At 43.9% G+C, this 21,903-nt stretch overlaps 1 protein-coding gene across 1 annotated transcript; it reads right to left on the bottom strand.

Moving 5' to 3' along the window:
• Positions 1–1,025: 1,025 nt before the first annotated feature.
• RLN3 (relaxin 3) lies at positions 1,026–21,055 on the bottom strand. The gene is made up of 2 exons (XM_088474024.1): positions 20,845–21,055; positions 1,026–1,704 (listed from the first exon to the last, which is right to left on the bottom strand). Exons 1-2 carry the CDS (start codon positions 21,023–21,025, stop codon positions 1,409–1,411), a joined length of 477 nt encoding a protein of 158 aa, XP_088330150.1. The 5' UTR covers positions 21,026–21,055; the 3' UTR covers positions 1,026–1,408.
• Between the last annotated feature and the right edge of the window lie 848 nt (positions 21,056–21,903).

A 21,903-nucleotide genomic window follows, 5' to 3' on the forward strand; every position in this document is an offset into this window, starting at 1 on the left:
GAGCCCTGTGTCAGGTTTTGTTACTAGAGAAGAGTGAATAAATATATGTTTTCTATTTGTATTGTATGTAATATAAGTAGAGTATGTTAAAGAGGACAAGGAAAGATGTTACTCCTAGTATCCAATCAGATACTAGCTACCATTTTATAGGATGTACTAGATAAATGATAGCTATAATCCAATTGGTTGTTATATGCAACATGTATCCTTGTCCTCTTTAGACAGTTTGATATTCTTCCCCTAAAATATGAACATATTGGTTACAAGTGTTACCAGGAGAAGGCCCACATTTGAGAAATCTGGATTAACAAAGAAATGTATTTACAGGCAGAGGCATGGAGAGGGGAGGTTAGATACCAAGTTCCTGAGACTACCTTGCCGGTCCAGTGGTGACGATTATGGTGGGGCAGATAGGTTTTTGGCCTAATCTGCCCATTTATCTCACCCACCTTGTGGGAAAAGTAATCGCTCGGACCAATCGTTTCTTATTGGACAGCACTGGCTCACACTCACCCGAAGGCTGTGCACACCGCTTTGGCTTTGGAAGTGTCTGCACCAGGGCCCGGGATTGTTATAAAGGTCCAGCCTTTGGGATCAGGCCCAGGATCCACTCACAAAACCAGGATTAAAAGACCGTACAGCTCATATAATAGATGTTATCGGCGAGACTGCCAGATGCTTTATATACACAAAACACAGGTTTACATGTCAGTCACACAAGATGCTGCTTAGATTTGTCCCACTGTCTAGCAGTATCAACCAGCGCACACCCCCAGCTGTAGGTTTGGTCAATTGTTTTCTTTCTTATTTTTAGAGAAAATGACGCCGCTTATTACATAGACCAGTATGCCGTGACCTCACAGGGGGTCTATTCACTAAGCCTTAGGGGTATATTTACTAAAGTGTGGGATTTTAGAAATGGAGATGTTGCCCATAGCAACCAATCAGATTCTAGCTATTATCTTCTAGAAGGTGCTAGTTAAATGTGAAGTAGAATCTGATTGGTTGCTATGGGCAACATCTCCATTTCTAAAAACCCGCACTTTAGTAAATATACCCCTTAGAGAGAGATAAAATGGAGAAAGATAAGTCCCAGCCAATCAGCTTCTGATATGTTGCAGGCTGTGTTTGAAAAATGGAGCTGATTGGCTGGGAGTTATCTTGCTCCATTTTAGCTCTCTCCAAGGCTTAGTGAATAGACCCCATGGTAATAAAGAACACATCAAGACTATGGAAACATTTCACAGGTGTAATAGGACACAGTTATCCTGCTTGGAGCTCGTACAGTAATTATTCATACAGTCTGCACATGCCAGGCCTCCCGTGCACCATATCATTACACGTGTTTGGCCGGACTGATTCCACACTCCGTAGTGAATATTTACAGAACCGCAGGAGTTCTCCGGCCTCAGCAGAGGGAGCTGATCTGGCTTTTACTGCAGCCCCATTTGCAGCACGTATTGGACAGGCCCAGGGCCACCTCCCGTCCTCGTCTCTCCACCCCCCTCAGTGAGTCTTCTGACGCAGCGGCGGCGGCGACGGCTCCATGTCTACCCCCTGAGGGGTCCCTCCAGCTCTGGGAGGGTCCGTAGTCCATGATTTCACTGTTGAGGGGGCGCAAGTTAGCCCACTCGCTAAAGATTTCCTCCTCCTCGGAATCTATGTCCGTGGGTCCTAGGTTCCGGAAACCATCGGCCGGGTCTCCTGAAAGACAGATATACTGAGTAAGCCATCCAAATGTACACACACAGGCCACGGGCACGTTTCTTAGGGGTCTATTTACTAAGCAGTGTTAGGAGACAGAGTGAAAAGTGATAAGAAAGTGATAAGGTGCCAGCCAATCCGCTCCCAACTGTCATCTCACAGGCTGTGTTTGAAAAATGACAGTTGGGAGCGGATTGGCTGGCACCTTATCACTTTCTTATCACTTTTCACTCTGTCTCCTAACACTGCTTAGTAAATAGACCCCTAAATCATGCATGCGGAATGCACATATAGCTGAGGTGAGAGCACAGCAAAAAGAAAAAGGTAAGTGACTTTGCACCTGGAACAAAACATATTGCAATACCAGGTGGACAAATACATTTATTTTTTTTCATGCAGGGACAAAAAAAACCCTCTTCCTGGCGCACTCTTCTAAATAGATACACATTAAAAAATAAGTAAAAAACTAAAAACATAACGTTTAATTAAAAAAAAAATGTTTTAAAAAGCTGCACTAAACAGTGTAATTAGGGCCTGATTCAGCAAGGATCTCACATTCGATCCCGTACACAGTCGGCCGATGGTTACGCACTGCGCATGTTTCAAAGCTGCAGTGCACGTGCGTGACTGCTGAACTGCGATCGCACTGCATACACGCAGAGCAAGGTAAAACATCGCACAGTGAGTGACAGACAGAGAGCGTTTGGGGGTGGTGACAAGGGTGTGATCGGCGAGACGCAGGCGTGTCAGTGCGTTTGGACGCTGTTGCATGGGCGTGCATAAATTAGCCACTGCGATAGGATAGGCAGCTTGAGCTCCCAATGCGCGCAATGAAGTTAGCAGTTTCTAAGTAAGGTCAGGGCTGCTGTAATACTGCGCGAGGGACCGATGGTGGTTTCGTTATTTAGCTAAGTATTATGGATGTGCGCCACCTTATGTTAGGCTGCGATGGCATTGCGATAGCAATCATTAGCATATTTTCGCAGTGGATCTGCGTGCGATTACGGAGCTGTGATCGCAATAGCGATCCTTGCTGAATCAGGCCTTAGTATATTAAAATATTATTAAATAAACATGATAAATTAAAGCTTAATGCAAAAGATGGAAGTGGCAAAAATTTCTAGATCCCTTACATATAAATTTATTGGTATAGCACAAATGCTAAAGGGATATGAGGCTGACATACAACTCCTGGATCTAAAGGCCCCCATACATCAGCAATTGATTGCAGCAATCGTGCAATTTGCAATCGATTAGTATAAAAATCTTTCCCTTTTTCAATAGATTGCAGATTGTGACAATTCTGCAATCGATTGAAAAAGTGAAAGATTTTTATACACAATCGATTGCAAATTGCACGATTGCTGCAATCAATTGCTGATGTATGGGGGCCTTAACAAAGTAGATTTAAATGAAATCACACTGACCAAATTGTAAAAGTCCAGGTTTTAAGGATATCCATGCTTGACCACAGGTGACTTAGGCCCTCATTCAGAGCCGTTCGCTATTTGCGTTCGTTCGTTCAAAAACAAGGGGTGGCTATGCAAATGATCCGTTCGCACATTGCAGTCTGTTCACACCTCTAAGTCTGAACGAGCGAGCAAAACATACGCTCTTTTATTTCTTAAAAACGCCCCCTGGCCGCTCGCACCATACGTCATGTCCGCTATTTATTAGATTAATCGAGTACATCGAACAGGATATGAACTGCTCGCTATTCTTGTGGTTGGTTTTTTCAACCGCTATTTTGCGAGCAGTTCTGAGTTAAAAAAAACCAAGTGACGTGGTCATTGACGCTGCTATATTAATTATGCACACCCATAAAACGCCCGTTTTGACCTTTAAGCACGCCTGCGTTCGGATCTCCACTCCCCGTTTTCAAGCACCTTCCCCTGTTACCACCCACATACGCCTCATTCTGTCACTCAAAATAGCAGGCACTCGCTATATTGCGTACAAATGATTTTCGGCCGCACTGACTGGTTCGCGCATGCGTACTAAAAACCGTACGCATGCGCAGATGTGCGAACATCGCTCGGAACGAGCGTACTGCCGCTAGCGAGTGGCTCTGAATGAGGGCCTTAATTAGTTACTTTGACCACAGTTACTTTGCTTTAGCCACCTGAGCTCAACCATGGATATTATGCTAAAAAACCTGAACTGTTGGGGTGCCTTGAGGACTGTGTTTGGGAACCTCTGATCTGATCCTATAATTGTGTATTCCAGACAGTCCTGAGGCACCCCAACAGTTAATTTTTTAGAGATATCCATGGTTGAGCACAGGTGGTTAAATTAAATTGACTGAGGTACTAAAGTCACCTGTGGTCAAGCATGGATATCCTTAAAACCTGGGCTGTTAGGGTGCATTGAGGACCGAGTTTGGGAACCTCTGGTATATTCATTTATTGTAGTTAGTGTGAAGGTCTCCAAGGGATTATGGCATCCATTATAGTAATGTGGTGAAAAGCAATCTGTTAATAAGTGCATATTGCTTGGTATCTCTTGAGGCAATAAGGAGGAGAGGTAGATGTCATGCATTAAACAGTGTGACCATAGATGTGACTCATTCAGCCACAGACGTTACAGGAATGCTGTAGTGCTGGATGGAATGATTCAACAGGTCTCGCACAAAGAATATCACCCAGTTTTATTACCACAGGCAATTGTTATTTGGTCACATGGCAATGGCAATAATGAGCAGAGTACATTCGTCTCACGCCACAGATCTAAAGTAGTCACATAACAATATTTGTTCCGTTCCCTCTTCGCATCCCCAGAACTCCTTCCCATAGGCAGGAGCGGGGCTCCAGGATCCTGCGCCATCTGAAGATGGCGTTTGTACTCGCAAGCAAACTCCAAAAACATTAAAAGTTTTCAGAGTTTGCTGAATATTACTGTAGGCGGCCGTATCGGACCCCTCGTGATCAATGGCCGTTACATAAAATATAGCATTTCCGCTTGGGTAACGGGACATTTAAGTGATGATTATTAGGCCCCTAAATGAGGTAATAAATAAACATGTATCCCACAAGTGCTGCTCAGCTTTATTATTACGCTGCAATCTCCATTTTAGTTTATCTCGCGTCTAAATCTCGCGGCACACTTCGGGGCTGAGGTAGTGTGTAAAGCATAAAAGAACACTTAGCTTTGTACCAGGGTAACACCATGCCGCACTGCACGGGGAACAGATGTAAAATGTTCCGGGGCGGGATGTACTACGCATGGCATTATGGATGCGATACACGCTGCCAATTATTGCGTGCATAGTTGTGTTAATAATGCCGGTATGCAGATAGAATTGTGATTAAAATTGCAAAGGACAGCTCTTCCGAAAGAGGATGATGACAGGACTTCTGGGTTTATTAGCCGGGAGTCCTTCTGCGCATGTACCAGGTGACGCTCGCGCCGAAGCAGAATGCAGAAAGAAGTCCATAAGCGTCTATAATGAGGCAATGTCATCTATAGATGGCGATGCCTACTGTGAGCAAGCTCCGGAAAGTACCGGAGCTTGGTACCTATGGGGAATGCGGACAAAACTCGGAGTTTCACTGCATTTTAGCCTTAGTACATTCCACCCGCAGAGAGATGTAGATTTGGGAGGGTTGCGTTGGCGTATATATAATTAAACTTACCTCTCCGGAGTTCTGTGTCGGCCAGCGCTGCAGACAAAAATCACGGGGAAAATGGCATGGCGGCCAATGTCCCAGAGATTGATGCGTGCAGAGTAGAGACATCTCCGGGAACATAGCGTGGACGCCATGCTCCCGGAGACCTGCACATGCGCAGTAGACTCTGGCACAAAGCCACTGCTGGAGAGGAGGGGGCCCACACGGCGGCTGTACAAGGGCCCTCTCCTCCCCTAAACAACCCACCCTGAGGGTTGTGTCCAAAGCAACATGAATCTATACTGCTGTGTAAATATAAAGCTGTCCATAGTTTTGTGGGCTACATGCAAACGCAGCCAGTATTTACCCTGCACCCTGCATGCACAATAAATGTATTAGCAGTGCAGCCCTTGCATTGCAATATGGTGTGTTCCAGATACAAAGTAACTTGTTTTTTCTTAACTTTGCTCCAAAGTCAGAATCAGCTAAGGATGGACATGGAAAGACCAGCACTGAATGGTTGCCGAGCTTCCAACATCAAATCACTCAGGGGCCTATTCATCATAACTAAAAAATCGATGGAGGTAATTAGATTCAGAACTGGCATGGAGTTCTACCTAATTACCGGAGGAATTCATCATTCCTCCTCTCCATAAATATCTATTCCGAAAAGCTGTCATTTTTGCGATGACAGTTCTTCAGAAAAGAGATACTTCTCCCTATCTGGTCTAACTTACCGCAGCTGTAATCAGTCCTGTGCAGGTGCCGTTACGTTCACAAAATCGGCGCATTCGCAGCACTGCCTACAGCTGCGGTAATTTTGTGCCCCCCCCCCCCCCCGACAAAGTAAAGTTTTTTTTAAACCTTACTGTGTTCTGTTGGGAGAACACAGTCGGAGCAGCAGCCGGAGCCGGAGGAGGGTCGAGGGAGCGACGGAGGGAGCCGAGGAGGACCTGCCCACGCTGATAGTAGGTAAGTGTAACCCGCTATACGCCACCTGAGAGTGGCGTAGAGTAACACCATCAAATTCCCAAATTACATAATTTTCGGAATTTGATGAATAGCCTAATTTCCATATCCCCATACTAATGTACTAATGTACTATGTATGGGGAGTGTGGAAATTAACGCAGGGGGACTTAGCAAGGAATATCAGTGATATCTCCTGTGTTAAGTGTGTTAATGAGTACTAAAATAACGGTAATTAAGGAAAATGTCCTTAAAACCGTTATTTTAGTGTTGATGAATAGGCCCCACAATGAGATGGTTACTGGCCATCACATCTAAACCATTTGATGGTATAATCAGCGATGGTTACATTGTGCGCAGAAGCAGTCAGAGCTTCACATATGCACACAGAGCCGGCCCTAGGCATAGGCATTATAAGCAAATGTCTAGGGGCATTCCAGGGCTCTGCCGCTACTCTTCCGACTACCGCTGACTCCGCCCCCCTACTGCTGCTGCGATCGGAGGCGTTGCTTCAGCACTGAGCTAGAAAGCAGTACATGCCCCGCCCACTGCTGTCAGTCATACAAGGAAGCCAGCCGCAGTGTGTGTTTGTGCGGCTGGCTCTGTGTTAACGCCCGCCTCCTGTGTCTATGTGCCGGGTGTCCATCCACCGTCTGGAGCCCTGCAGCTGCGTTCCGCAGCCACCCACCCATAAATGTGTGCTGGCTGCCCGCCCCTCGTCAGGAGGACTCTGACACAGGAGCCCTGCAGTGTGCCACCACCATCCGCCCAGCAATGTGTGCCAGCTGCCGTCCCCCGCCTCAGAATGTAAGATATACTGACATGTGTAAATGTGTGTGTGTGTGTGTATATATATATATATATATATTATATACACACACACAAACATATATATACAGTCAGGTCCATAAATATTGGGACATTGACAGAATTTTCAGATTTTGGCCTCTATTCACCACCACAATGGCTTTGAAATGAAACAAACAAGATGTGCTTTAACTGCAGACTTTCAGATTTAATTTGAGGGTAATTACATCCAAATCGGGTGAACGGTGTAGGAATTACAACGGTTTCTATATGTGCCTCCCACTTTTTAAGGGGCCAAAAGTAATGGGACAAACTAAACAATCCTAAATCTAACTTTCACTTTTTAATACTTTGTTGCAAATCCTTTGCAGGCAATTACAGCCTGAAGTCTGGAACGCATAGACATCACCAGACGCTGGGTTTCATCCCTGGTGATGCTCTGCCAGGCCTCTACTGCAAATGTCTTCAGTTCCTGCTTGTTCTTGGGGCATTTTTCCTTCAGTTTTGTCTTCATCAAGTGAAATGCATGCTCAATCGGATTCAGGTCACGGGATTGACTTGGCCATTGCATAACATTCCACTTTTTAGCCTTAAAAACTCTTTGGTTGCTTTTGCAGTATGCTTTGGGTCATTGTCCATCTGCACTGTGAAGCACTGTCCAATGAGTTCTGAAGTATTTGACTGAATATGAGCATATAATATTGCCCGAAACACTTCAGAATTCATTCTGCTGCTTTTGTCAGCAGTCACATCATCAATAAATACAAGGGAACCAGTTCCATTGGCAGCCATACATGCCCACGCCATGACACTACCACCACCATGCTTCATTTATGAGGTGGTATATTTTGGATCATGAGCAGTTCCTTTCCTTCTCTTCTCTTCCCATCACTCTGGTACAAGTTGATCTTTGTCTCATCTGTCAATAGGATGTTGTTCCAGAACTGTAATGGCTTTTTTAGATATTGTTTGGCAAACTCTAATCTGGTCTTCCTGTTTTTGTGGCTCACCAATGGTTTGCATCTTGTGGTGAACCCTCTATATGCACTCTTGTGAAGTCTTCTCTTGATTGTTGACTTTGACACATATACATCTACCTCCTGGAGAGTGTTCTTGATTTGGCCAACTGTTGTGAAGGGGTTTTTCTTCACCAGGGAAATAATTCTTTTGTCATCCACCACAGTTGTTTTCCGTGGTCTTCTGGGTCTTTTGGTGTTGCTGAGCTCTCCGGTGCGTTCTTTCTTTTTAAGAATGTTCCTAACAGTTGATTTGGCCACACCTAATGTTTTTGCTATCTCTCTGATGGGTTTGTTTTGATTTTTCAGCCTAATGATGGCTTGCTTCACTGATAGTGACAGCTCTTTGGATCTCATATTGGGGCCCATTTATTAATGATCGCATTTTGCAATGCGATCAGGGCATGCAGTACCGCCCCTGATCGCATTGCAAAATGCGATCCTATCTGCCGGATGTATTATCCGGGACATGCAGGGAGACGGGCTCCGAAAAGAGCCCGTCCCTGCGATGTCTCCGGAGGACAGTCGGGGCTTCTGCGCATGCGCAGTCCCGCGGACTGCACATGAGCGGCGCTCATTGCCGGCGGAGGGATCTGGCAGATCCCTCCGCCGGCTGATATGCGGTAAGTCCCCATAGGCTACAGCGGCTAACGCTATCTTTAGGTAGCGTTAGCTGCTGGGGCCAATATCGGGAATGCTTCGCATTCCCGATATTGATACATTTGGCAGCATCACATCCCCCATAGAAACCTATGGGGGAGGCGGCTGCCGGCGGCAATGGAGGGATCGCAGCAGGTATCGGAGATACCTGCTGCGGTCCCTCCTTCATACATCCGGGGGATACTTAGTATTTGAGGTAAACCCCCGAAAACAGGTGTTTTCGGGGAATTTACCTCAAATGCACTTTGATAAATGGGCCCCAGAGAGAGTTGACAGAAACTGATTCCAAATGCAAATGTCACACCTAGAATCAACTCCAGACCTTTTACCTGCTTAATTGATAATGAAATAACGAGGGAATAGCCCACACCTGTCTATGAAATAGCTTTTGAGTTGATAGTCCCATTAGTTTTGGCCCCTTAAAAAGTTGGAGCCACATATAGAAACCGTTGTAATTCCTACACCGTTCACCCGATTTGGATGTAATTACCCTCAAATTAAATCTGAAAGTCTGCAGTTAAAGCACATCTTGTTTGTTTCATTTCAAAACCATTGTGGTGGTGAATAGAGGCCAAAATCTGAAAATTCTGTCAATGTCCCAATATTTATGGACCTGACTGTATATATATATATATATATAATTATATATATATATATATATATAATATATACACATGCACACACAAACATATATATACACACACATGTCGGTACATCGGATGTGATCGCAGCACTTGAGGTTGACCAAACCCTGCCGCAAGCACTGCGAGCACTTCAGTGTAAAAACAAGCCAGGTGACGTGTACTATGATGCTGTCTTATAATTATGCACGCCTCTAACACGCCGTTGAGATGCTCAGGCACGCCTGCGTTTGCACCTCCACTCCCCGGTTTTAATGGCCAGCCCCTGTTACCACCTACAAACGGCTTCTCCTGTCACTCACTCTGCTGGGCTGTCTATGCGCAGCAAGCGAATGCATTGTGAACTTTCGCTAAGGCATGCACATGAGCATAATGCATACACACTGCATACCATCGGCAGCAGCGAGAGTATGCATCTTAGCGAGTGGGTCTGAATCAGGCCCTCTATCCTTAAGCAAAATAATAATAGTCTGTGAGTAGCCACATACAATATTTTATTCAAATTATTTACAGAGCTTAGAAAGTTAAGCCGCACCAGCTGCGTATGAATAAAATATAACAGCCTACAGCTCACCACACAGGAAAATAAAGAAGAAGAAAACAGTTTTGAGCTGTAACGTAATAGATGGATAATAGATCTTGTGGTGTTAGAGGCATGAGCGAGGTGACAGCGAGAGTGACTGGCAGGAGGTATAGCGGTATGCTGCAAGTTACAGGGTGACAACAAAAGATCTGTGTGATAAAGAGAAACGTAAAGCCACAGACCAGAAGTGTTTCTGTGAGACCGTATCATTCTATCACAATGTAATCAGCCCAATTTATGTGTCAGTGCTTCAATCCCACGTATATATATATATTTTAACAGATTTCCATCTTTGTAATACAAAGGGGCCTATTCAATATTAAGCCACATAGCATCGGTCAGGGGAGGGGGATCCCTCTCCGCACTTCGGATCCCCTCCCAAAAGAACGTAGCAGGGTTTCGGATGCCTAAAGAACAAAATCTAAGTAACACGGAATTAAACAATGTGTAATTTTACAGGGTGATTTATCATGAAACACACGTCAGACTTTCTATGGGATAGCAGCTGTAATCTGGCATCACTGCCGTGAAATGCCCCCCCCCCCAAAAAAAAAAAACAACAACAACAAATGTGATTGGTAGATGCACATATAAATTAATATAGCACTTAGATAAAAAGGTCCTTTCCAGAATCAAGTTTGGGAAAGTGTTAATAAACAGTTCAAGTTGCTGGAGAGGTTGTGGCGAGATAGGCACTTTCACACACATATGGTGGTCATGCCCTAAAATAGTCCAATTCTGGGACGGGGTTGCCAGTCTCCTCTCGGAAATTTTAAAACACCACTGACTAAGTCTCCCTGGTCTTTCCTCCTTGGCTGTCCACTTGAGGTCCTTAATAAACATGCCGTTAAGCTCTCTTTACATATTCTGAATCAGCTCGATGTCTAATTGCTAGACACTGGAAAGATATTGACCCTCCTCCTCGACAACAACTTATAAATAAAATTTGGCACGTGGCGGCCATGGAGAAAATATCAGCTTATATCCACAATACCTCTCCTAAGTTCCTCATGGTTTGGTGTGACTGGTTCCTCTATAACACCACGCCACATGGGACCCTGCCCTCAGGCTTTTCGAACCTCCTACTCTAACGTTCCTAATTAATCTATATTAGTTATTTGTTTATTTTCTCTCCATTTTACTATGGCGACTTCTATTTAAGTTTTCCTAATGTACAATAGAGACCCGGATTCGGCCTCTTTCCCTCTTACTCTGTCCCCCAGCTTATTCTTCCTCTTTTTCTTCCTTTTCCTTTCTCTCCATTTCTCCCCTCTCTCTCTTACGTGTTTTTCTATTTCCTGCTTGTTCTTTTGTGTAATTCATACTATTATTTACAATATATTTTCGAAGTATGTGCTATGATATATGGCAATCTTTTATCTTATGTTTTATCTGTTTTCAGATTGGTCTTTTTACTATATGTGTATTTTGGATACTTTGTTATCCTAAATTTTTATCTGTGTAATATGCTAAATATCTCTCTTTTCCATGCACATATTATTGTACCTTACTTATGTAAAATTCAAAATAAATTTAGTTAAAAAAAATCAAATAAATAAACAGTTCAAGTCAGAGAGACAGAGGAACGGGATCTGATAGCTGGGAGACAGCTATACTGTAAGAAGCCTTCGTATAGGAGCTCCTATACATGTCACATGATACAGTGCATCAGTCTACGCGGCCATAATGCACTATACGGCACAGTGTGACATATTCCTCTATAATGTGTCCTAAAGATGCCGAGAATTGCACCAAGCATAAGGAGCAAAAAAAATCAGTGTGTGCGGGCATTTATATATACAAAATACAGAAAGGTTCTGGTAATTACACCCATCATACGGAACTGGTTGGAGGTTGTAGTATGGGTTTGTCACTGGATGAAGGGAGGTTGTATTGTGTGTTTGTCCGTAGTACCAGCACCAAACCATTTATACTGAGAATTCTGTCACACGTACCCATGAGAGAGACTGTTGCTGGGCAGTTGTACACCAATACAATATACTGAGCAATACACACAGACACAGTACAGTCAAAAAAAGAAAAACTCCTAGGGACAAATTGTAAAAAAAAAAAAAAAAAAAATCAGAAATGACTGTTTCAGCCGTTGTTCTGCAATCCGTCCCTTCCGCTTTTCTCTTATTCATTCAATTGTTCTTGTTGTTTTTACATTTTTTGACTATTTAAAAAAATAATATATATACACATATATGTATAGAGAGAGAGAGAGTAAAACGGGTCCTTGAAATAAGGACTCGGTAGGCAGATTTCTGGTAAATACACAGTGTCTTTTTACTGGCAGCAGACACTGAAGAACGGCATACTCGGGCTTAGTCCTGGAAACACTGGTACATACTGAAAATAGGTAAATGAACATAAAAGGTCCCAGCACAACTCTGCTTTAGCAGTCAGTCCGCTGCAGCCACAATCGTCCATGCTCTCCCAGCATAACCCTTGGTCCCTGGCACTACAGTCACTTTCCCTATTAACTGGCCTCTAACAGGCATCAGTGCGTGGAAGACTAGGGGCCGTATTTAATTAGGTGCGAAAAGCCAGTTTCTGCGGAAAAGTTTCGCCGGTGACGTCAATTCGCCCGGCGAAAACTTATTCAATTCCAAAGACTTTTTGCCGGTGCGGAAAGTCAATGCACTGGAATAGGCGAAAAACATTCTCCTATGAAAGCTGTCGAAAAAATTTGCAGATTTGGGGTTTTGGGGTGCAAACTTGCGGGAACCACCCTGCACCCTTGGGACAGCCCCCCAAAGGTAAACTGTGTAAAAAAAAGATAAAAATAATACTTAAGAACACCCCCAAAAATGACTTTGAAAAAGGGGGCGAAAAAGTACAAAGTTGGGGGACAAACTTAAAAACTATCAAAATAGACTCTGGGGGTCCGCAAGTATGCGGCAGGTGTTTTTAAGTTTACAGGTGGTTGCAGCAGGTGGATTTTTAAAGTTTTTTTAAAACTTCACTTTAGCAACTTTAAAATATGCTAGCACCCATTTTCAGGTACCCCAAATTTGCTGGGACTACTTATTTTCCCAAAAAATAACTGCAAAATGCTATTCTTCACCACTTGTGCAAAGACGCTAATTTGCAGCTATTGAGAGCATTTGAGTACCCCAAATACCTTCAGCAGGCCTATCTAGAGTGATCCCCAATGTCAGTGCATCCTTTGGGGGGTGTCAGGTGGATTTCCCCAAGTCTGAAATCGCTGGGTCTCGTTTTTGATGATTTCTAATTGAATACGGGGATAAGCGGGGACGAACTATGCTTTTTCCCTTGGAAAACCAGCGATGTCGGCGAAAAGTCCGGCATGCGAAAAGTACGGGACTTTTCGCACCTAATTGAATATGCCCCTAGGTCAGGGGTTCCCAACCACGGTCCTCAAGGCACACTAATACCTCTTTTCCACCAAAACCCGGGTCCAACCGGGGTTTTCAGACATGGTTCAAACCCAGGTCAGACACCGTTTACACAGAACCACTGATCTGGGTTATTCTCAGGTCAGCCCCATTCGCACTGAACCTGGGTCTGCCCTGCTACACTTGTAAGGTCATAAAAAGTGAGAGGTGACTGCTCCACAACCACCAATCAGCTTATAGGTCGGATAACCTGAGTTGTGCCGTTTACACTGTACCATTACCCAGGTCCATCCTGGGTTCGACACTGGTAGCTACCTGGGTTGGATTGCCGGGTCACTTGACCAGGGTTATTTTACAGGGACCCTTTTACACTGAGCTGCGACCCGGGTAGACCCAGCAAAAACACAGGTTTTTGCTCTGGTGTAAAAGGGGTATAACAGTCCAGGTTTAAGAATAGCCATATTTGAGCATAGGAGACTTAATTAGTACCTCGGTTATTTTGATTTAATCATCTGTGCTCAAGCATGGATATCACTAAAACCAGGACTGTTAGTGTGCCTTGAGGACCGAGGTTGGGAATCACTGCCCTAGGTCACAGGTTCTCAAACTCTGTCCTCAGGACCCCAAACAGTGCATGTTTTCCATGTCGCCTTACAGAATCACAAGTGAAATAATTAGCTCCACCTGTGGATCTTTTAACATGTGTCAGTGAGTAATGAATACACCTGTGCACCTGCTGGGTGACCTAGAAAAAGTGACCTGTGTGGGGTCCTGAGGACCGAGTTTGAGAACCTCTGTCCTAGATGAATGAGAGTTTTAAACTCTTCCTCTGCTGCTGATTTCCTGCTGGCTCTAGGCAACCTGGAAAACCCGGAATTCCGTATTTCCACTTTGAGCTGTGCAGCCCAGAAAACCCGGAGTTCCAAACTTCAATTGCAGCTGCAGAATGTGCCGATCTTCTTTTCCTCTCCCTTGGAGGGAGCTGATACCACCAGAATGTGGGCAATTCAGGTGAGAGACCACCCCTCTCACCACAAAATATATATATATATTTTGGGAAAATCCCTGTAGATCATTTGTAACTGCCCCCCCCCCCCCCCTTATCTTCCCCACCAGGCGATCAGGTGGGAGGTGTGAGAGACGTGGTACCAAGAACTGATTCACTGCAGTTACCAACCTCTCCCCCCTGCTGCTCAATTTCATAATTTTTTGCAATTGGGCAGCGTGTTGGGGACAAACTGCTGAAATTGGGTGGGATTCGGGAGGCTGGTCTACCCCTTGATATTTGGGAGTCTCCCAAACATAGTATGCAGCCAAGGCTGGAAAGCTGGTCTTATATTGTGTGAGCTGAGTTCATTAGAGCAACAATAAAAAGGTTGACACTGTATATGTCGACACCAATTGGTCGACAGATGATAGGTCAACAAGGACAAAAGGTTGACATGCACAAAAAGTTGACATTGATGTATGTCGACTGGATCAAAAGATCAACATGGCAATGGTTGATACTAAATGGTTGACTTTTTTTTTTGTTTTCTAACCCTTATCTTCACCCTAACCCTCCCTTTGGTGCCTAACCATCGAGGTAAGTGCCTATCCCTAACCGTCACTCCTAGTGCCTAACCCTAACCATCGAGGTAAGTGCCTATCCCTAACTGTCACTCCTAGTGCCTAACCCTAACCATCGAGGTAAGTGCCTATCCCTAACCGTCCATCCTAGTGCCTAATCCTAACCATCGAGGTAAGTGCCTATCCCTAACCGTCCCTCTTAGTGCCTAACCCTAACCATCGAGGTAAGTGCCTATCCCTAACTGTCACTCCTAGTGCCTAACCCTAACCATCGAGGTAAGTGCCTATCCCTAACTGTCACTCCTAGTGCCTAACCCTAACCATCGAGGTAAGTGCCTATCCCTAACTGTCACTCCTAGTGCCTAACCCTAACCATCGAGGTAAGTGCCTATCCCTAACTGTCACTCCTAGTGCCTAACCCTAACCATCGAGGTAAGTGCCTATCCCTAACTATCCCTCCTAATGCCTAACCATAACCATCGAGGTAAGTGCCTATCCCTAACTATCCCTCCTAATGCCTAACCCTAACCATCGAGGTAAGTGCCTATCCCTAACTGTCACTCCTAGTGCCTAACCATCGAGGTAAGTGCCTATCCCTAACTGTCACTCCTAGTGCCTAACCCTAACCATCGAGGTAAGTGCCTATCCCTAACTGTCACTACTAGTGCCTAACCCTAACCATCGAGGTAAGTGCCTATCCCTAACCATCCCTCCTAATGCCTAACCCTAACCATCGAAGTAAGTGCCTTACCCAAAAGAAAAAAAAAAAATGTTGATTATTTTTGTGTGTCGATCTTTTGTACCTGTCGGCCCATGTGCGTCCTGCTTCACCGCTCAGTAGCTGCTGGCACCGCACCTCACTGTTGTAATTGATGATCATATGCTAATACACTACTTTGACAATAGACAATAACATACCACAGCCACTCACCCACTCACACACTCACACACTCACACACTCACACACATGCTTAAATGGTGGTGAAAATATGCAAACAAAAACAGTGTCTATGGTGTAATGATAAGTTGCTACGGAAATGATTCAGCACTTCTTCCAGAACAGATTTTTATACTAATGTTTGAATAGAAACCTTTGCTTTGCTAAAGTCTGTGGGAGTAAAGGTCCCTGGCTTACTCTCCCTGCATAATCCAGCAGCAATGACATAGATATATACCGGTCAGGAAACAGCTGGAATCCATCTGCTATTCTCTCTCTAAGAGGCCCATTTATCAATAATCCCATTTGCAATGTGATCTGGGCCAGGGCCGAATTTCACGCTGTCCATCCCAGGCGCTTGCCTAGGGCCCGGCGGGACCCAAGGGGCCCGTGGACGGGCCCCCTTGCCTGAAGAAATCCCCGATCACAGCGCTCCCAGAGGAGCACTGCGTGAGTACCGCGTGACGTCATGACCCACCAGCAGCAAACAGCAGCAGTGGAGCACCCAAGGCCAGGCAGGTAGGGAACTGTATTACATATACAGTATATATGTACTGTATGTATATATATATATATATATATATATATATAATATATATATATATGTGTACTGTATGTGTATATATATATAAAATTATATATATATGTATATATTTATGTGTGTATATATATATATATATATATATTTATATATATGTGTGTGTACTGTATGTATACACATGTATATGTGTACTGTATGTATGTATATGCATATATATATATATATATGTGTATACTGTATGTATTATGTGTGTATATATATATATATATATATATATGTACTGTATTATGTATATGTGTATATATATATATATATGTGTGTATATATGCATGTACATGTGTGTGTATGTATATATATATATATATATATATATATGTGTGTTTGTGTATATATGTATGTATATATATTTATATACAGACGGATGGTGCAGCACTCCATGCGCTTAATAGAATCCATTAAGTGTATGGAGTGCTGCACCATCCGTCTGTATTTGTGAGTAACATGCGCACCCTGCCACTTAGATGTTCGTTTAGGAGAGCTAGACCACAAGACTATGTGTACATATATATATATATATATATATATATATATATATATATATATAAAACGTGCATATATCTCACTGGGAATAATTATATATATATATAAATATATATGTTTTTGTTTTTTTCTCTCATCTAGTGACATTGTAAAGACCGTGTGTATCCAGTAGGTATCACTAGGTCAAGACTTGACCTAGTGACACCTACTGGATATATGCACAGTTTTATAGATATATATATCACACACACACACACACACACATATTATATGATGTTTTGATGTCCGTAATGTTTAAATCTTTAAAAAGTTGAATATAAGGAGGAAAAGCTAAAAAAATTATGTAAGGGCATGAATCAGGAGCTCACAAATAGTGGTATGGATTGTTTGAGGGAGGGGGCCCCAAACTAGTACCTTGCCTAGGGCCCCATGAGGTCTAAATCCGGCTCTGATATGGGAGCGTGATATTACCGGCCATGATTGCATTGCAGTATGCGATCATAGCCCCTCTTCACTCCTGAGCCAGGCTCCGGCGCATGCGCGGTCTTCAGATTACTAATGCGCGGCAGCGGCAATTACCCTTTCCTGGTCATTTCTGCGATGTGTAGCCCATAGGCCATTGCGTAAGCCATACCTCCCAACCATCCAGATTTCAGTGTGACAGTACCATTTTTTGGCCACTGTCCCGCTGTCCCACCCGTGGGCCGCAGTGTCCCTTGGGCGGTCGGGAGGTTGGGGATACTCAGGCACCAGTGGTGCCGGTAAAGCTGAAAGGATGCTGAGCACATGCGTGCAGGGAGGAGGCTGGGGGCATCCCACCAGCACGACGTAAAACGGTAGGCATGACATGCGGTTATACTCCCAAAATGGCGTGACCTAGCGGGAATGATGCCATACCCCTTTTTGGGTACACACAGGGGTCCTAACTTTGACATCCCAGATGTTGGGAGGTTTTGCGTAAGCTGCGTGTACCAATCTGCAGAATGTTTTGGTAAATATGACCGCAACGCATCCCTCATAGAAACCTATGGGTGCTCCATAATACACGGGGACTAGGGGACATTCCGCCAGAGGAAGGTAAGTAGGAAATATCTGTGATACTAGTGTATGGAGACAGCGGGCCATTCTGAAAGAGGAAGGTAAGTAGGAGATATCTGTGATACTAGTGTATGGTGACAGCGGGCCATTCCGGGAGAGAAAGGTAAGCAGGAGATATCTTTGATACTAGTGTATGGGGACAGCGGGCCATTCCGCCAGAGGAAGGTAAGTAGGAGATATCTGTGATACTAGTGTATGGAGACAGCGGGCCATTCCGAAAGAGGAAGGTAAGCAGGAGATATCTGTGATACTAGTGTATGGGGACAGCGGGCCATTCCACCAGAGGAAGGTAAGTAGGAGATATCTGTGATGCTAGAGTATGGGGACAGCGGGCCATTCCGCCAGAGGAAGGTAAGTAGGAGATATCTGAGATACTAGTGTATGGGGACAGCGGGCCATTCCGCCAGAGGAAGGTAAGTAGGAGATGTCTGTGATATCTCCTGCTTTACCTTCTTGATGAATGGCCCGATAACTTTGCAGGTGAAAATGTAAATTTTCACCTGCTTTTGTAAAAATTAAGTGATGATGATGAATAGGCACCTTAGGGTTCAATCCAATTAGAATTACGAGTAGCGAATTTGTTTCATGAAACTCGATGACTTCACACGAATGCGCCCTCCTGAGAATTCGGCAATCCAATTAAAAATGACTATTTGCGGTACTCGCAGCGAAGGTTTGCTAATTGACCGCCAAATGTGATGTGAGAGAAGTGCATGAAAAAGTGAGGAGACGATCCTGGACCCCCCAAAATTTATAATTTTAGTTAGCAGGACCATATAGAAAGCTGTTTGTGGGCATTAGGAAAGTGCTGAAGGCTTTTAAATTATGTCAAATGGCTGATTTGTTTTTTGTTTTTGTTTTTTTAAAGCAAAAAAATGATAAAAACAAACTTTATTTTATTTTATTTTTTCATTTAATTTCAAACAAATTAAATGAAAATAAAAAAAAAAAAAGAGGAAATTTTTTTGTTACTTGGGGTAAGTAGGATTTTGCTGTACTTTGAGGGCACTTTGAAATATTATTAAAAAAAAAATCATTTGAAAAAAAAAAAACTGTAATTAAATTTGGGGTGCCTAAACTAACGAAAAGTTGATTGTGGGGTAATTTGAGGCCATTTTTTTTTTACCCCCCAAAAATGACATGTAATGATTAGACTAATTAAGCAAATTGGAAACTTCCAATTGTCTAATTAGTCATTAGGGGGGACTGTCCAAGGGGTTCAGCACAGTGTCACAACATTTTAACCCTCAAACAAAGATTTTCCTTTCCATCTCTCACCCTCAGGGAGGTGCGAATGGAAAAATCCAAATTCACTCTGACTGGTTCAGTCAGTCGAGTTGCTAATTGGATTGCAACATGAATTCGCTATGCGAATTTGAAGAGAAAATAGGAACTTGAACCTCGCAATTCTCACCTAATTGGATTGACTCCTAATGCTGGGCATACACTATACAATTATCTGTCAGATATCTGTCCAATCTGACTGGTTGGAATGAATATCTGGTAATGTATGGGAGAAAATGACAATCTACCATTTGCTGACAAACACTGGAAAATAGACAAAAATGGACATTCAGACAAATTGGTTACAAGAAACAAATTTAAACAATTTGAACAATCGTTTTTGTCTGTTTACCAGTGTTTAAAACCATATGATCGACTGTCATTTGTTCCCATACATTACCAGGTTTTCATTCCAACCAGCCAGATTGGACAGATATCTGACAGATAATTGTATAGTGTATGTCCAGCATTAGATGTGAGAGGGGCGCGTCCAAACTCAAATCTAAATTGTTGTGTAAAAATAAAGCTGACCAGCATCTGTGGGCTACATGCAACAACAGACATGAATTTACCCTGCATGCAAAGTAATAAATGTATTTGCACCCCAGGCATTGCAACATGATTTGTTCCAGGTGCAAAGTTACTTGCTTGTTTTTACTTTGCCCATAAATGACAGATAATTACAGACACAGTACAGGATAGCTAGCAGGGATGACAACTGCTAAAACTAAAAGCAAGTTCTCACTGACTAAAGGTGCCCACACACTAAACGACTCGCAAACGATGCAATATCGTTAACAATTTCCTTTGTACTCCCCGGCAGCTCCCTGGCAGTACAGGACAAACGATATCGTGTATAAAGTGTTCATTTTGACAAATTATCTACTAAGTAACGACCTATCGTGCGTCCTTAACAATTTCCAGTGCATCATTAAAGAGATTGCCAGATGTTACCTGCAGTAGGTAAGATCTGATGATACGATTAACGACCCGCGGGACCACCCATATGATCGTTATCGCTCAGTGAAAACTGCACAGTTTGCACAAATTTTACTGATTTATCGTTACGATGCATCGAAATCGTGCAGATAATCGCCTAGTGTGTGGGCACCTTAGCTACAAGTCTCCAGCCTGCTGCCTTCTTAGCCTTTGCCTAGTGGGGCACTCTGGAACTTGTAGTTCCATTACAGCCGGAGTACCACAGGAGGGCTATCTGTCACATAAAGGAAACTTACGGCTATCCTGCATATAATCGCTGATTAACCAAGGAGGGAAGAATATACATGATAGGATTAAGGAGGCCCAAATACATCAGAGATTGATTGCAGCAATCGTGCAATTTGCAATCGATTGTGTATAAAAATCTTTCCCTTTTTCAATCAATTGTGGCAATTCTGCAATCTGCAATCGATTGAAAATGGGAAAGATTTTTATACACAATCGATTGCAAATTGCACGATTGCTGCAATCAATCTCTGATGTATGGGGGCCTTTAGTTACCGGTCTGTAGATGAAAATATTGTAATCACCTGTCTGCATGGCATCACTTCTCCTCCACCGAGAGCCCCCACACGTGAAGATGACAGCCCGTATAAATTCTCTCCCACACAGCTTCACCCCGATAGTAGGCACTCTGGCACTGGCATAGGTGCCACTGTGCCACACCAGCAGCCACACGACAGTAAGAATGGCTGGTGCCAGGCCTCGCATGTTGCTGATCAGCTCCTGGGCAGCGTAGGTGGCAGGAGGGAATGTGACTATTCCCAGTACTGCTCACCATCCTCTTATAGGCGAGCGGCGTGGACCTGAGGTAAGAGATAAGGACCTTGCTCATCAGCCCCCTCCCAAGACCAGTCCTGAGAGAAAAGATAACCTTTCAAAAGTGTAATCAACCGAGAATTATTCAAAGCTCGTCAGTAGCAGCAATCACCCTGACACCAGCCAGAAAATCACTTTCTCCTACTTTACCATGCTGGTGGTCACCGTTAGAGGTTGCTTGGCGGAGGGAGATTAACATGGAGTAGAATGTACAGTCCAGTGATGTCATCATTCCTAATTGGTGCTGAGTGATTTCATCATTTTGACTATATTCACCAATTTGCTAAATAAAAGCTGGCAGGCTATAGTCTTCATACATGCAGCACCTGTACTTCAAGACCTAAAAGCCAGGGTGAACTCTACCATTTGGCCAGTGGCAGGGGCGTATTAAGAGAGGAGGGGGCCCAAGTTCATTCCCCATCCGGAGCCCCCTCCTCTCTCCCTGGCGGGCAGCAGCTGACTGACGCGTCTGACCGCCGACCGCAGCATCAGTAGACTCTGGGCACTAGAGTGTGCTCAGAGTCTACTGAGCATGTGCAGGTCGCCATTTCCCCGGCGATTTCCTCACTGCGCATGTGCAAAATGCAGGAAAAAATGGCCGCTGCAGCCATTTTCTGGCGTTTTGTGCAGGGATGAGACACCTGACGCGGGATCTCGGAAAGGTAAGTATTAGATAATATGGGTGCGGTGCGGGCACCATTGCAGATACGCCCCCTGGCCAGTGGCGTTTTGAATCACCAAGAGACGATTTGCACCAGAGTTGGATACAT

Source organism: Taudactylus pleione, unplaced genomic scaffold (assembly GCF_031769625.1).
Source record: "Taudactylus pleione unplaced genomic scaffold, aTauple2 ptg000145l, whole genome shotgun sequence".
In the NCBI taxonomy this organism is placed as follows: domain Eukaryota; kingdom Metazoa; phylum Chordata; class Amphibia; order Anura; family Myobatrachidae; genus Taudactylus; species Taudactylus pleione.